This window comes from Ambystoma mexicanum, chromosome 10, assembly GCF_040938575.1.
Source record: "Ambystoma mexicanum isolate Mex_15411 chromosome 10, UKY_AmexF1_1, whole genome shotgun sequence".
NCBI classification, from domain to species: domain Eukaryota; kingdom Metazoa; phylum Chordata; class Amphibia; order Caudata; family Ambystomatidae; genus Ambystoma; species Ambystoma mexicanum.
The window spans coordinates 741,563,684-741,581,174 of NC_090932.1; the positions used below are offsets into that span (position 1 = coordinate 741,563,684).

General features: G+C 47.2%; 1 protein-coding gene across 1 annotated transcript in view; it reads right to left on the reverse strand.

The window, feature by feature from the left end:
- Positions 1–10,162: 10,162 nt before the first annotated feature.
- Positions 10,163–17,491, reverse strand: part of SIAH2 (siah E3 ubiquitin protein ligase 2) — a 170,769-nt gene continuing 163,440 nt past the window's right edge. The window contains exon 2 of the mRNA XM_069620370.1: positions 10,163–11,294. Within this exon, the coding sequence (XP_069476471.1) occupies positions 10,737–11,294 (558 nt within the window). The 3' untranslated portion in view covers positions 10,163–10,736. The remainder of the gene's footprint in view (positions 11,295–17,491) is intronic.

Sequence of the window (17,491 nt, forward strand, 5' to 3'; positions counted from 1 at the left end):
CTTTCCTATCTTGTTATTGTACGCGTGTTGACAGGTACTTTGTCTGTTATGATGGATTTGTAGATGGTTGAGACTAGTCTACCCTCGCCTTGTGCCTGGATCACGTTATGCAATAGTTGCCAAGTTGGAGGTTGTTGCGGAAAGGAGGGGAATAGTGCTTGGAGAGTATATCGGGTTCTGAAGTATAAAAACTTGTCTAGGGGAGTGACGCCTCCTCTTTCTGTTGCTTGTTGGGGTGTAATGAAGGTTCCCTCACTAAACAGGTCACCAAGATTGTTTATCTGTAGCTTCTCCACCCATTGGTGAAATACCTTTTCGGAGGTCAGAGGGATCCCTGGTATGAATTTTACCGGGAGGAGAGGTGAATATCTCACTTGAACTTTGTATTTTTGTGCAAGCCTCCTCCAGATCCCATAGGTCACGAGGACCATGTTCATAGTGTTAAAGGGTACTGGGAGCTGACTGATGACCACCCTTAGCAAACTGGGAGTTGCCAGGGCACGTTCAATTTGCACGTGTGGTCTGACGAAGTGCGTTGCGTACCAGTGGCTGAGGAACTGCGCTTGGGCCGCCCAGAAGTATCTCTCTAAGTCTGGGAGGGCTAACCCCCCACTGGATACTGGAAGTATCAGTGTTGAGTGAGCGACTCTGGCTGGTTTGCCCACCCATAGTAGTTTGATAACTAGGCTTTTAGTTCTCTTTAGAAAGGATTGTGGGATCAGAATGGGGATGTTGGCAAAAAGGTATAGTAGTTTTGGCAGGATCACCATTTTAACTAGTGAGGCTCTTCCCCACAGAGTTAACGGGAGAGACTTCCAGCTGCTTACTTTATCTTGTAGTGTTTTTAATACCACTTTGTAGTTGTCTCAGAATACATTGTGGTAGCTTAATGACATGAGTATCCCCAGGTAGCGTACCCGTGAAGTCATCCATGCAAAGTGATAATCATCAGTGAATGCTCTAGTGGCTGGAGTAAGCGGGAATATGATAGATTAAGTATGATTGATTTTTAGGCCAGATATTGCCCCGAATTTAATTACTTCTCTCATGACTGGGTTTAGGTTTTCACTGGGGTTGCGAATAAATAGTGCTACATCGTCCGCATAGAGGGATATAATCAGCCTGTGTGGCCCGATGCTGAGCCCTCTGTGGAGTTGCTTGGATCGTAAGTTCGACGCTAGGGGTTCCATTATCAGCGCGAATATTAGCGCTGACAGCGGGCACCCCAGTCTAGGGCCTCGTTGTAGTTGGATTGTAGAAGATCTTGCCGAAGCCACTAATATGGTAGCTTGGGGGTTTTTATATAGCAGGGAGACAAGTCTAATGAATCTGACACCTAGGCCCATCTGGGTGAGCACTGCGAATAGGAAGGGCCATTCTACCGAATCGAAGGCCTTTTCGGCATCGAGCACAACAGTGACGGCCTGGTGAGTGGGGTCGAGGGCTTCGACAATTCCAAACAGCCTCCTGATGCCGAATGTCATACTGCGGCCAGGCACAAAACCTGCCTGCTCCGCGAGTATTTTTTCGCCAATATCTTTTTGTTGAGGTTTAGTAGAGAAATGGGCCTATACGATGCATTCTTCTGGGGGTTTGCCAGTCTTATGCAATAGGATTATATTGGCCTCGCGAGAGGACTGTGGGAGGGAGCCCGTGTATAGCGCCTCTCCGTACACCTCTACTAGAAGGGGAGCTAGGGTGTTGGCAAAGGATTTGTAGAATTCTCCCGTTAGGTCGTCGGGTCCTTGGTGTTTGGAAGGGTTTTGATGGCTTCTACTATCTCCTCGGAAGTGATGGGTTCATTCAAGGGTTCACACAGCTCTCTCTCTACCCAGTAGAGATCAGCATCGTCAAAGTACCTGTTTAGAGTGTCAGAGTCTGAGTTGTATTTTGAGAAGTACAGGTTTTGGTAGAAGGTTTGGAATTCTTCGACTATTTCCTTGTCTGTGTGCACAAGCGTGCCATGTCTGGTTCGTATCCTTTTGACCGTCGTCGGCTTCCTGTTGGCATTGAGCAGTCTTGCAAGGAGGGCACCTGGTTTTTGGCCTTCACCGTATTGACGGACTTGACTGTTCCGGCCCAGGAATTTTAACTCCCGTTCTGCCGTGGTTCCGAATGTTTGCAACTCTTCTTTAAGTGCTGCTTGTGAGCGTGGGTCATTCGTGGTGGAGTTTTTGAGTTCGAGGTGCTTTAAGCGTTCATCACTGGAGGTCAGTTCTCGTCGGATCAGCTTAAGGATGCCATTCTCCTTCGCCAGGCAGACGCCTCTTATCAAGCATTTGAACGTTTCCCAAATTGTACCCATCGAGTCCACGGTGCCCAGGTTTGTTCTAAGAATTAAGAGATTTCGTCCCGTAGTTCTGATGCAAACACTTGGTCTTGCAGGGATCCAGGTTTGAAGCGCCAGTGCAGCAGGCAATATTTAGTGGCCGACGGGTTGCAGATAAGGGTGACCAGGGAGTGATCTGAGAAAGTTTAAGGTAGAATTTGACAGGGCCCCCAGTGAAGGGGACCCCTGGCCGAAATTAACAGGTAATCAATTCAGGAGCTGGTGTCATGTACTGCTGAATGGAACGTGTAGTCGCGCTGCTCCCAATTGCTGTGTCTCCACGCATCTACGAGATCGTAGGCTCTACATATTTCCTGCACCTGGAGGCTAGCTTTGGAAATGGACGATGTCGTGGTCCGTGACTTGTCTTTCGTGGGGTCTAGGGCAGTGTTCAGATAGCCCTCCCAAAAGATCGTCATAGAGATTTGTGCCGAGAGGTGTGTGAGCACCCAGTCAAAGTTGTTTGCTCCATCTATATTGGGTCCGTAGGAGTTGACTAAAACGATCTCTTTGCCTGCAACGATCCCTCTTACTAAAAGTGATCTACCTTCCGTGTCTTTCTCAAAGTTTATCAATCGAAAGCCAGTCTTTCGGCTAATCAGGATCGCCACTCCTCTGGCATATGATGAGAACGAGGAGAAGTATCTATGGCAGCCCCAATTTCGGGCCCATTGGTGTTCTTTTTCAGGGAGTAGATGCGTCTCTTGGATCATGGCTACATCAATGTCATGTCTTTTCAGGTATTGCAGGATCTTTCTTGTTTTAGAGGGGAGGTTGCCTCCCCTAATGTGCCATGTGGCGACTTTGAATTGTTTGATTGGCTTGCGTGTTTGAGCTAGTATTGTTGCATTCAATTTGAGGGGTCACAGGGCACTGTGGACGGCGTCTACAGCTGAGTGTTGGAGGTCTCCATGGTGTTTGAGTGAGGGGGCACGTTACTGCCTGGGGGTCCGTGGGGGCCGGTATGGGTAGGTGGTTCGGAGGCGCTAAACCATCCCCATTCATCAACTTCCTTCCTTGCACAGGCAACCCCCAAGTCGCCTGTTTGCTCACTTGAACGGGTTACGAACCGCAACGGTGCGTGTCCGTTACCCGAATTCCCACCCATTAACAATAAACAGTTGAGATGACTTTTGCTGTGCAAGGGGTACTAGGGGCTTCCCAGGCTGCACGGCCTTGGAGTGTATAACTCCCATGTTTATTCCGGTAAGGTAGCTGCGTTTAGTACTTAAGACTCATGCCATTGACCTTGAATTAGTTATGTTGGGTTTCTGTGAAATCTTTCCCTCTGCGCACGTGCCTGGTTGGGATTTGGCCCGGGGCAGCCTGCACGTTCTAGGAATGCTTTCGTCTCCTCCGGCATTTGGAAGAAGTGGACTTTACCACTGTGTTGAATTCTCAGCCGTGCTGGGAAGAGCATGGAATAGGATATTTGGTTGTCTTTGAGCCTCTGTCTGATGGAGGCAAAGGGTCTCCTTTGCGACTGGACCGCTGGGGAGAAGTCAGGATAAAAGTGTATCCTGTCTCCGTTGTGGTGCAATTCACCTTTCTCTCCGGCCAATCAGAGAATGGTATCACGGCCTTTATAGTTAATCAATTTCCCAATTATCAGCCTGGAGGGGGAACCTGGAGCGGGTTTGGAGGATGGAATTCTGTGGGCTCTCTCTACCACGAACATGTGAGAGAGAGCTTCCCGACTAAACAGGGTGGTGCAGAGCGTTTCGACAAAGTCTTGCATTTTGGATTGCAGCTGGTGTTGTCTCACCCCGACAATCCTAATGTTATTTCTTCTAGAGGGGCTTCCAAATCCTCACATCTGGTGTTGGTAGCCTTCATTTGGGTTTCAAGTTGGGTGACTTTTGCCGCTAGGGTCGCTGCACCGTCGTCTAGATTAAATATGCGCTGTTCTACCTCGTTCAACCACTCAGTATGGGTGTCCATTCAGCGCTGTAGGAGATCGACTTTAGAGGAGAGTCTATCCATTTTGTTGTTTAGGCTTCCTATGCCTGCTTTCATGTTTGTTTGTTTGTTTGTTTATTTATTTATTTATAAAGCGCTCCAGACCCATAGGTTACCGGGCGCAGCAGCAAGTATATGCAAGACTTACAATGTTACAAACCTACATGAATAAGTTTACAATATTACAATATTACATGAATGTACAATTACCGGTTGCAGTATTTACATGAATGTACAGTTGGCAATATACAGAGTTAGCAGTTATAAACATAAGGTTACACACATCTGAGTACATTAAGTAGGGCTACACTTGTGAAGGTTCATTACAGGTGTCTAGTCGTTGTTAGCGTTAATGTGTTTGATGAAGTTCCTTCTGAAGTGTGGGAAGGGTTGGTCTACTCTTAGGTTGGGTGGCAAAGCGTTCCACAAGTTGGCAGCTCTCACAGGGAAGCTTGCGCCACCGATTTTAGCAAGTCTAAATCTGGGTACTACCAGGCAATTGGAGTTGGCGAGTCTCATGGGTCTAATAGATGTTTTTCTTTTTATTTTGTCTATCAAGTAACTAGGAGCAGCATTATTTAGGGCCTTATGGGTCAAGGAGATCATCTATAGTTGAATATTATTGCCTGTCGATAGACATTTGTGTTGCTGCCTAATAGAGGAGATATGCTCCCTCTTCTTTATGCCTAATGCAGCTCTAAGAGCATTGTTTTGTAGCGTTTGGAGTCTTTGGGTGGTGGCTTTATTGGCACCACTGTATAGGGCATTACAGTAGTCGAGTCGGGAAAGTATTAAGGCTCTAGCCAGGATTCGACAGCTGGTATTGGACAGGAAGGTCTTGCCTGCTCTTATCAATTTACAGGTGTAGGCAGTGGTGGAAGCTAGGGAGTTGACCTGTTTAGTGAAGGACAAGGTAGAATCGAGGTAAAAACCGAGTGTTTTTACTTCCCTCGAGACTTTGATAACATTTCCATCTATGTTGAAAGCTGAGTAGTCCGGGCCCAATTTGTTAATATTGGCTTGTGTACCCAGAATGATCAACTCTGTCTTATCATCATTCAGGCAGAGACCATGAGTAGCCATCCATGCCTGAATGATGAGGTACACTCTATTCACCAACTCCCTGTCCCTACTATGATCCCCAGAAAGTGGGAGGAGAATCTGTGTATCATCTGCATAGTTAGTGTAGGTGATACCAAGATTGTCCAGATCATCGAACAGAGGTTTGGTGAATATATTGTATAGAGTCGGGGAGACGCAGGATCCCTGAGGGACTCCACAGGTGATGGGTATAGGGTCTGCTGCTGCCGATGGGGAAAAAACTCTCATAGTTCTCTCACTCAGAAAGGATTCTATCCAACTGATAGCTTGGGTGGAGAAGTGAGCGGCAGAGTCCAAGTATCCGCAGAGGACCTTGTGGTCCACAAGGTCAAATGCAGCCGAGAGATCTAGTAGGAGGAGGAGGGCTGTTTTACCTTGATCTCTCAATTCGTCTATTTGGGTCTTTAGGTCGATAAGGGCTGTTTCCGTTCCATGTAGTGGGCGGAAGCCAGATTGTCTAGATCCTAGTAGTTTATGCAGTTCAAGGTATTTTTGAATCTGTATATAGGCCACTTTGTCCAGGATTTTCAACAGAAATGAACTGTAGTGATTGGACGGTAGTTAGTAGGGATGAGAGGGTCAAGAGTTTGCTTTTTGAGCAACGGGAGCACCCAGGATTGTTTTAAATTAGCTGGGATGATGCCTGTGGCGAAGGATGCGTTGACAAGTTTGGAAATAAACGGTGCTAAATCTCTGGCAGCGTCTTTTATCAGCTGTGCTGGGCAGATGTCACCTTTGCAATTCGATGGTTTGAGGGTGAGGATGATTTTTTCTATCTCTAGTGTGGTGGTTTTGGTGAAAGAGAAATTGCTAGACTGGGGCTTGTTGGTAGCCTTGGGTGGTGGCAGAGTAGGAAGGTTGAGCAAATCTTTCTTCAGTTGAATTTTATTTTGGAGGGTGTTAATTTTGTTGGTTAGAGCATGTTGGATATCTGTGCACCAGGTCTGATCTTTAGTACAGGTGTCTGGTATGGCAATGGGTGACTCAAGTTCCTTCAGTATGGAGAAGAGTTCCTTCATGCTTGAATTAGAGTTGGCGATACGATAATTGTATGAATTCCTCTTAGCCAGACAAACTGCATTTTTGTATTGTCGGGAAATAGATGTTAGGTTGGCCTTGTTCTTAGCAGTTGGGCATAGTTTCCAGTTAGATTCATATTTTCTCTTGGTGAGGAGGAGGGCCTTGAGTTCAGGAGTAAACCATTTATTTAGATGGGCTTTAGGTTTGCTTGTGCGCATTTTAAGTGGGGCAATTTTGTCCATAGTATCGGTCATGATTTTGTTATACTCGTGCACTAATATGCTGGGGTCTAGGTTGTCAGGCAGTGCATTTAATGTTGGAAGAATAGCGGGTATGACATTGTCTATTGTCATATTCTTTTTATTTCTTGTTGGGCATGGAAGTGCCATGGGGACGACTGTAGAGGATGGTCGGGAGGTTAGGAGGTTGAAGGACACTAGTGAATGGTCAGTCCATGATAATGCCGAGATGGATGAGATAACTGCTGTACAGTTTGAATCAGCGACCCAGTCTAGTATTCTGCCTTTCGTATGGGTTGGGTTGTTGACTTTTTGGGAGAATCCTAGGGAGTTAATAGCGTGGGCAATGGTTGCGGCGTGCGCATCTGCTTGGTCATTAAATCCTAGGTTAAAATCCCCTAGTACCAGCAATTGTGAGGTGGTTTTGGCATTGAAGGTTAGTAGCTTGTGCAGATCCTCTTCGAAAGTCCCAAGCGGACCTGGAGGTCTATAGATTAGGTGAATGGTTAGGGATTGATTATTGTTTATGAGGAGTTTTGCAGTGAGTCTAGCAGGAGTCCTTTGATAACGGTGGCGGAGGTTCCCTCGCCCATTTGGTGTGAGTCGACCATTGGGGGCTCTGGATCTTCTTGGAGACTGGGGGTCTTGATGGCGCTCCGGTCTAAAAGGTTACTTTCCTCTGAGATCTGTCCATTTTCCCCATTGGATTTACGTGGCTGCAGGTGGATCCGCGTGGAAAGTGGTGCTTGTGGATGGCACCGGAGCGAGATGTCTTCTGATGGCAGAAGAGTGACCCTCTGGGGCCAGACAGATGGATGTGGCGCTGGATTCTGGTTCGGCCTGCCGGCTTGAGGTTCCTGGGAGTGCTTAGGGGCTAGTGTCAGGTTCGGGGGGAAGAGTGCGCCGCTTTCTAGGTGGTATGGTGCAGAGACCTCTTCCTTAGCAGATGCGGATGTGGGCTGGTGGCTGTGGACGTCTCCTCACCTCACCCTGTTGGGGAGGGGGTACCCAAGGTGTGGTGCCCTCGTGTGGATGGTGCGATCTGGCGGGGGGAGGCCGGTTTGTAGGGATTTTTTTCCCCCCCAGGAGGCAGTCTGCTCGGGTGTGGGGGGACCACAGCATGGGGCGGGGGGGCCAGGCCCTTGTTTCATAAGCGTGCGCTGTACCTGATGTGATGCGTGGGTGCGTGGGTGGTGCTGCCGCCGGTCACCTCTGGTCCCTCTGGAGCAGTTGCTGGGTGGTTGCCGCCTGGGGGGGGGCTGGCGTCTGAGGCCTCCAGGTTCTTTTTCTTTCCCTCTTCTCTTGGCTCGGAGAGAGGGGGCACTGTGCGCCGCGCCGGATCCGGCGGCGTGAGGAGGGGGGAAGCCTCCTGCTCCTCCCCGCCGCTGCTGCCAGAATCGGGCCCACTCCCCCCGCGGCTCCCGGGCACCAACCGTGGCCTGCGGGTTGCCGTGACCGTCGCTGTTGTTGGCTCGGAGCTGCAGGGCCGTCCCCACGGGGGAAGGAGGGGAGGGAGGGGGCCCTCGCCCCGGCTCCCGGCCGCGGCCCGACTCGGCACGTCTGGTCTGCGCCTCCCAGGAGTGTGTTGGTGACTGGCGGGACTCCTCTGCCCAGTCCCCGCGCGGCCTCGGGCCGCCATTTGTAGTTCTGCGATCTGCTGGGCTCTCTCGTCCGCCTCCGGCGCCAAACCCAGGCAGCTGCGTTTGGGGTCACCGCTTCGCCATTTTGGTCCCAGACTTTACGTGTTTGTCAGGCAGCGTCTGGTCTGCTGGGCTGGTGGACGGTCAAGGCGGTATAATATCGATTTTGCCTGGATTATACAGGATTAATTCTGGGCTGTGCGGGAGCTCGCTAAGATGCGGCCATCTTGGTTGGCCCTCTAGCGCCCTCTTTTTGCTATAATGTTTCTTACACAAAACTAACAAATATAGGATTTGTAATTTTTTTTTAAAAAGCAGTTTGGTATAGATCACATCCTGTACATGCAGACTGGTTATGATAAAGAAAATAAATTGCAAGTCTTAACTACGCTTAAAAGGCTGGGTGATGTTCATTATACAAAAAGGGTAACCATGGTGAGTCTACGGTAGGACTGGTGGTGAGGGGAGTGTTTGCCAAGGAATCCTTGAAAGGGGCTGGGGGTTGAAGAGGCGTGGGAAACCTTGTAGATCATGGCAGACGAACAGAGTTTGACTAATATTCTCATTTTGGAATCCTTCCTTTTTGATGGAACTCGAGGTACCACGCCTTCCACAGATATCTTTAGATCATCCAGTAAATGCTCAGCCCCACTTAAACGTCCCCCAAACCGCATGCAGCTATTCTCCTGAATCTACCACAATTTCCACCTCCCTTTCAGTGCTCAGTTCCGACTCCTTATACTTAAGCCTCTCAATTGGCCAACCTTGGGCACTCGTCATGAATCGCTTTCCGAGAGCATCTCCACTCTCTTCCCATATCTGGACCCCCTTTCATCACAGAGCCGATCCTGGAGCCAAAGCACCTGCATTGTGTTGTACTCTGTCATCGTGCACGAGTCAGGTCATGGGCATGGAACCTCGGACTGGGATTTCAACGGTGGTAGTTGGTGCTGGGATCCTCAAGGACATTTCCAATAAAGATTAAACAACATCGACGTTTGTCTCTTCACATTTCTTTCGAGGGAATGAAGATTTGGACTAAGGCTAGTCTACCAAGTAGTCTACCAACTAGTCTACCAACTAGTCTACCAACTTGCATCAAATGCCTGCACCCATACTGCTCATGTGGGCGAGAATGTGGCAGAGAGAAGGTTTCTCTTCTGCTGTTATGGCCATAAAAGAAAACACAAACTTTTAGACAGGTTGAATGTCTTATAACCTTCCTCTTTAGCCATTCAATAAAGGCTAGCATTCAACAGAGCACATGAAGTCATTATTGACCTTCTTTCAGCCAATTAACATGTTCAGAATGCAGTGAATAACTACTGGTTATTGCTGCACATTCTGACTTCAGAAGCAACAAAAAACATTTCTCTGCATTAAAAAAAAAAAAAAAAACAACAGCTTAAATTTCCCAGCATCATTTCTTCCAACAAGACACTCCAATGTAATTTAACACAAACACTGCAGCAAGCTCATGCTAAAAGGGCTCCAGTTCAACCAAGTTAACAATTAAAAAATGCCTACCTTACAAAGAGAACCTGGTTATTTAAATATAAAAAAATGAAGCCCCATTTAATTTACTAACGCATTTTGTGTACATTACACATTATTAAAACTAACATGTTTTTTACCACCACAACTGCAAAACATGCATTTGTTACTAGCACTATGTGCTAATAGCATTATGGACCTCGCAAGGAGTCATTATTGCTTTGGATAATGACCGTTTGACAAGTTACGGCTCGGGAAGAAGCTTGGGAGGGGATCAATATGCCTTCCCCTGTCTATGAACACATAACTTGCAGAGAGAACATAATATCCTGCACAGCATTTCAACAGACGTGCAACCATTGATTTTGTTTGTGTTTATTAAAAAACTAAATATGGCAACACTCCTTAAAAAGCAAATATGATCTAAATAATGTTCTTTGTAGATGTATCTCTTTTTATACAATGTACATTATCAGAGAAGCCTTCATGGGAGGTCAGGAGTCACCGGAGACCGGGAGAGCTGACTCCTACCTACAAAGACTTGAAGGTGCAGCACGATATACCATCTCCTTCGGCCACACCAAGATCCCATTTCTCTCAAGAAGTGTCTTGCAGTCATGAGGACCATGGTATGTTTTCACTGTAAACAGAGATGTCTGACAACACCCCTGCTGAATAGATGCTTTGCACCAAGTGATTTAACAATTTAGTAGCCTCGTATGGATTTCACACCATCTCAGATAACACCCATTTCATCTTCTACATGTCAGCCCCTTGGTGTTAAGCTTCTGGTTTGCAGATGAGACCAACAAGCGCTCCTGTCTATGTGCTTGTTGTTGAACACATAGCAACTTTAGTGCAGTAATAAAATACAATTATAAATAAAGAGCAACATGGAAAAGGAATATCCAACTTTCAGCCACACTAGGACGCCATGTGATGCAGAGCTCGTCATCATGAGCAACATGTAGAAATGGTCACATTGATTCCAAGGTTACCGTTATCAGCAAAAAGATGCGCAATGGCGGTATCAAAAACTAGGCAGTCACTGTTTATGATCGCTGCGGCCACACCATCATGAATGGAACGAGGGGTGGCCTCCCAGGTTAATCGGCGGCGGCTACCATTAAGTTCAAGTCGGTAGGCAAAGTTCTCGGCTTGTTTGCGTGTGCCAATGAGTAAAACTACAGCGAAAAACTGCTGATGGCCCTCATATTTCTCTTGCTTTTCTAGCACCAGCATGAAATGATGATCAAAGCACGACTGCATCATCACCCAGTCCACGGCTCCTGGGAGGTTAATATCCGTCGCGAGAAAGACAATATCTTCTCCCTGAAGTGTGGTAATGCTTTTATGGGCATGCACGAGATGGGACATGACTGCTTCCAAGGAGCCTTGCCATTTACAGGAGGCACCGGGGCACGGACACGCGTAGGGGCGGTATTCGCAAGTATCTTCGTGTTCTGGTTTCTCTGAGTGGTGAACTGTTAAGGAGCATCCGGTTGAGGCATACTGAGTAGAGAAGAGAACATTGCAATTAAAGATAGAGCAAGTTCTTCCACACATGCAAGCTTTCAAAATCCTCAGTGCAATGTAAACAGATCATGGAAAGTGATACTTCAAGAGCATTCTGAAACAAAAGTTACTTACCAGTCTGACTGACTACTGTACTCCTAGTCCATAGCTCACAGAATTATGGAGCAAAGTGAACTCTCATCCCACTGGGATGGGACTGCAGAATTTAGCAAAGAATAGTGTAAAGTTATCTTCAAGGCCAAGTCAGGCACGTGCTAACCCGACCCTACCCCTCCGGGAACCACACTAGTCTTTGCCTGCAGTCCTATTATTCGGAGCAGAGGTACCAGACTGATGGCTAGAGTATTGAGTTGGAGTACAGTTTTCCTACCCCTACGTCCCGTCCCCTTTCTTAAATAGGTTTGTGAGCTTCACAAGCACAAGTACCCCAGTAGGTGTAGAATGACATCTAATTTAGCCAAAGAGATTACTCAGGATTCTTTGGCCAAATTAGTCATCAGTCCTGGAACAGCCATCCATGCAGTAATGGGTACACAAGGCTGGCGGAGTAACCCAGGTTGCAGATCAGGAGCAACCTCCCATGGGACGTGACACTGGACAACCGAGGCGGCTTTGGCTCTTGCTGCGAGGGCCTCAAGACTTTTCGGAGGTGAAAGCTTTTGAAGGGAATCACTCTCCAATATGCAGAATATTACCGCTCTAGGCGATGGTGACCTTAAAGGCCAGCTTTCCGCAGATGCCCCAAGTATTCTCTCAAAAGTCCCCAAGGGGGATTTCATGTAGGTGCACCTGCAGAGTTCCAAAAGCCAACACCACCTCATACTTTTAGGACTGGAGTTGGAATAGCAAACGACACCCTCCTAGAATATTTGTGCAAAGAGTGCAACAATCAAGCTTCTCTAACAGTAGGCTTGGGAAGGCGGATTTATGCTGGGTTCCATGCAGCACTACACTCCTGATGGCATCCCACACTTAACTGCCTCCTCATTTCATGGGATGTCGTCTGGTCAACATTGCTCCAACTCCTGGTGCCCATGGCAATGGACCACTGCATGCAGCCCAGAGACAAGGTCAAAGATTATCATGTGGCAGGGACTCTGGTGGTCATGAACAGGAAACCTTCTGGGAGTGTGTTTGTAGTTCACATCCTGGCGGAATTGGCGTGTGCGAGGGGTTAGAAATGGTCGGGGGGGTACACGTTGCCTCTGAAAATTCGCTGCGTCTGCTTGTTCTTCAGTGGGGCAAGGAAGGGTGCTGGTCAGGGGTGAAATCCCAAAAATTTAAGTGGGGGGGACTCATCAAAATACGCAATGTGATGTCGCAGACATTAGTATATCAAGGTGAAATATGCACTTTTCATTAAATTGGCTTTACATAACCACCCAAAGTACACGGGACAAATGACATTTGCCTTTCATAAAATCAACAGAGACACAAAACCAAGAAAGGATATTTTCTTCTAATTGTGTTTTTGAAAACGTTAAAAGGTGTGCAGGTTTTAAACTCCAAGGACAAATGCAAATGTTTTCCCTGGAACTTGCAGTACCGAAATGGGACATTTTACCTTAAGTTGTTTGTTATTTTTTATGAGATTATATAGTGTAGTGGTTAAGTGTCCGGCTTGCAAACTTGACAACTCTGGTTCGATTCCTGAGCTCGGCTTAAATTCATACATTCAAAAAGGACATTCAATGTTTCTCATTTTAGCTTGGGGGGACTGAGTCCACCCTCTGAAAAAAGTGGGTGGACTCCATCCACTCACGTGTACCCTCAACTTGAACCCTGGTGCTGGTGCAGCTGGGTTTGAATGAGAGACATCTGCCTGTACCATCAGGTTGGGAAGATCTTCACCTCATTTGGAGAGTGCATGATGGCCGGAGGTGGATCCTGGAGGTCATAGCTGGGGACTATTGCCCTGCTTTGGGGAATCTGCTGCTGCAGCCGCTTTGCACAACTGGGGAGCAGCTGCTGGTGTTAGACTTGGGAAAGCAGCCTGGGGCTGGTTGGCTCTGGCTGGGCTCCGGGTGCCTCTGGGGAGGGATTTGTGTCTGAGAGGAAATGGCCACTGCTCCGTAGGAGTATAGGGATGAATAGTGGCTACTCTGCTTTCCACTACTACAAGACCAGCAGTGAGCCACATGATCTAAGTGAAACAGTCACAGGCGAAGAGGTAGACCTCCTTCACATTTTGTGGTAACACAAAGGGCAAGCTATATCTTCAGGCGGGGCGCAAGGTGACAAACAATAGCAGTGACACAAACAGCACTAGTATAAAGACTCCAAAATAAAAGAATGTCTAATAAAGACTCTATAAAAATAGATAGATAGATAGATAGATAGATAGATAGATAGATAGATAGATACACAAACACACTTGAACCTGCTCTTTGCCACTGAAGATCAGGTGCTGCATTGGTCAGCAAACTGGTGCAGCAAGGGCACATGTACACACTATGCTTTTAGCATGCTGCTTTCTAAAAGGGGTCGGGGGACTCTTTGGAAACAGGAATACCTATATCATTTTATTATTTAATAAAAATAAAAAAAACAGGGCTTTCCTATCCTCGTCAGATATCACACTGCAGTGTCCTTCCATTTACTCCATCAGAGAAGAGGGCCTGAGCCCCATGAGGACATCTGTATTTCAAGAGACAATGGGAGTTATCTTCTTCCTTAATATCATTCATGTTTGGACCATTACATTTATTAAGATTGGCTCCTCTCTGTGTGGTTATTTATCTTTTGTGGAGGTGGTCTCTGCTTGGTCTTGCAATATTCATTATTTTGCTGGATGTTCACTTTTACTGTTTTCCTGGACCATCAATTACATGTCAGCCATGTTAATATTGTTTTGCACTTTTACCTTCTGTTGTATCCCTGCTTTTGCTTTGCTATCTGTTTGTACCAGATCTCATTTCTGTAAAGCGCTTCAGCAAAAAGCACTATAGAAGTAAAATAAACAAATCTCAAAATGCCATCTCATTCCAAGTGACACTGCCAATATACCACAAGAAAATGCACTGTAGAACATAACATCTTCCCTGATACCTAGGAGAACACAAGGGAAACAGGTCGGGTGTTTGGGGGCAAGGGCAGTGAAGTGCAACAAGGATCAGTAATAGGTAAACATCACCTTGGTTTGATAGGCCCCTTCACTTGAGTGGATGGACCTCTGTTGCAAACTAGGCTTTGTTCAGAAGTATTGCGAGACTCCCACTGGCCCTACCACACTCACTTTGGTTCAGTCGCACCTTCACCATATCTCTATTGTTCAGCTCCTACGCTTGGAAACAACCTTGGCTTGTGGTCAGTGGTCGAAGTGTACGAAAAGAAGTAGTGGAGCTATGTTCCCTACTGGTCTGCACCGCTCCCCACAAACGCCATCGCCATACCCCCTCAAAGCACAATATAAACCCCCAAATGCATGCGCCTGCAGTTTAAGGGAATGCCCAGTGCACTGCACTGAAAGTGCAAGTTTCAACTGCTTCCTACACTTTTATTTTAAAACTAAACCGTTCCGGAACGGTTTCTTTTTAAAATAAAAGTATAGGAACGGTAAAACGTCATTAAAAGAAGTAGAGGAGCACCGCTCCCGACCGCTCCCACCCACTTCGACCACTGCTTGTGGTCTGTATATAGGTAATCCCTTTTGCAACAACCAGGGCTCCTTTACACTCACAAAATCATCCAATGGTGACTTCAGCTCCTTGCATTCCATTACGGGTCATCTGCCCTGGTACTCCTTTCCAATCAAACACTGCAGCCAGGAACCTAACGATCTTCGCTTTCATCGGCCTGCTGACAAGTCTTCCAGACCACCCACTTAGAAGTGTTGATTGTGAGGAACACAGGAAGAGTATTGGGGCCCAGTGATTCCAATGAGCCCGTTATAAATAGGACCACCTTAGCCCATACTTTTCCTGGCACTTCCTCGAAACTTAGAGGATGTCGTATTGTTTGCTTGGTTTTAAAATCGCCATGTTCACATGTTGTACAACCTCATACCACATCATCAAGTTCTACATACAATCCAGTCCACCAATACTTCTCCAATGCACGCCTTTTGTCATACTGCTCCCCAAATAGCCCTCATCAAGTAGGTGGGGGGAAGAGATGGAGGGGTGAGGTCGATGACCTTCCTGCAAAGAGCCACAGCTAAGGGAGGGTAAATCAGACTTCTCCCTTCTCCCCAACTTCACGGTCCATCCAAACTACTCTTCAGGTATTTGTCTGTAGCCAAACAGCCCAGCGTCCAACGCTTTCCAACAGTTCCTTAACACCTTTCCAATTAGGTCTGCATCCTCACCTACATTCCTCTTCCCCCTGGTTTAGGAATTCCACCACATACACGTCAGTTCGCTCCATATCACTGACCATTTATGAATCTAACTTTCCTGGAACACTCGGTAGCCTGAATCAGCAATCTCAACCTATATTCTGTGGCCATGAGATAGACCACCTCAGTGTTCAAGGCTCATGCGTGCCACATTTGAGCAGCAGCTGTGTTGGGAAGTTGAAGGAATGCCCTCCATGCTTAACATATGAACCAAAGGATTATGGTTAGTCTTGGCCATTATGGGAAGGCCCAGACTACTGCCTTGAAGTGTCAACACCAATAAAGCTACCAGGACTTCATGTTCCTCTGTTGAGTTATTTTTTCAACTCTCCTCAAAGTTTTGGATGCAAAGAATAGGGACTTCTTTGCCACATTTCATTTGCAAAAGGGCATCTCCAAGACCTCTTTAATGGGCTTCGACCATTACAAATGTGTTGATGGCACTTATTCCCTGGTGGAGCTAAACAATCAAACAATTTATTTTTTGGCTGAATGCTGCCGCAAAGCAATCCTGCATTTTTAATACTTGGGCGTCAATTCCTTGGATCTGAAGATGCCCAAAACTGATCAATCGTGCATTGTGCTCTTTCTTATTTGCACCAGTAACTAATTTTTTTAATTTTTTATAAATGTTTATTGGTTACAACAAGTAAATTAAACCATTTACATTAAAACACAATCCGTATCCATCTTTTTCAACTCATCACACAACACAAATTCCAATATATTACAACGATACATATCACAAATGCCAATAAAAACCAAGAAGAAAGAAAATGACCATCAGAAAAATTATCAGTCAGTTTTTTCCTTCCAACCGTCTTGACATACAGATAGGACCTCACACAGATAGGACCTCACATTTTTAGATTGGTTAGTCACCTCAAATTGCTCTACAAAGACTTCTACCAGCTGTAGAACTGCTAAACATAAACTTACCCATCCAGACCCCACCACTGCAGATCTAGAGTGTGAGCCTGATGAACACAGTGGGGCTGTAAGTATTTTGGGGGTAATTCATAGAATTCAGCGCACAAGTGGCGCACGCGGCTGGCGCACAGTGTGCGCGTGCGAATCCCTGCGCCAGCCGCGTGCGCCAAAACCCATTTCCGCGCACAGCGTATTCATGGATTCCAGCTACCAAAACCAGCCGTGGCGCACAGTGGTGCAGCGACCCTGCAGCAGCGCCAGTTACGCCCCCAAGAACGCCTCTCGCGCAGGGAAAAGCCATCAAAATCCCCAATCCAGCGAAAAGGGATGCGCTAACCCTGTACCAGCACGGGAAGCGGGCTACGTGTATCACTGGGGTGCGCGGGAAGTACCTCACGTCATTTCAGCTGGGTACGGGCATTTCAGGGGTGCGCGGGAAGTTCCACACGCGATTTCAGCAGGGTACGTGTATTATAGGGGTGCGCGGGAAGTTCCACACACGATTTCAGCAGGGTACGTGCATTACAGGGGTGCGCTTGAAGTTCCACACGCGATTCCATCAGGGTACGTGTACATCAGGGGTGCACGGGAATTTTCACACGTGAATTCAGCAGGGTACATGTATTCCAGGGGTGCGCAGGAAGTTCCACACGCAAATGTCCAGGCTACGTGTATTTCGGGGTGCGCGGGAAGTTTCACACGCGATATCAGCAGGGTAGGTGTATTCCAGGGGTGCGCGGGAATTTCCACACGCGAATGTCCAGGCTACGTGTATTTCGGGGTGCGCGGGAAGTTTCACACGCGATTTCAGCAGGGTACGTGTATTCCAGGGGTGCGCCTGAACTTCCACACGCGATTCCAGCAGGGTACGTGTATTACAGGGGTGCGCGGGGAGCACCACACGTGA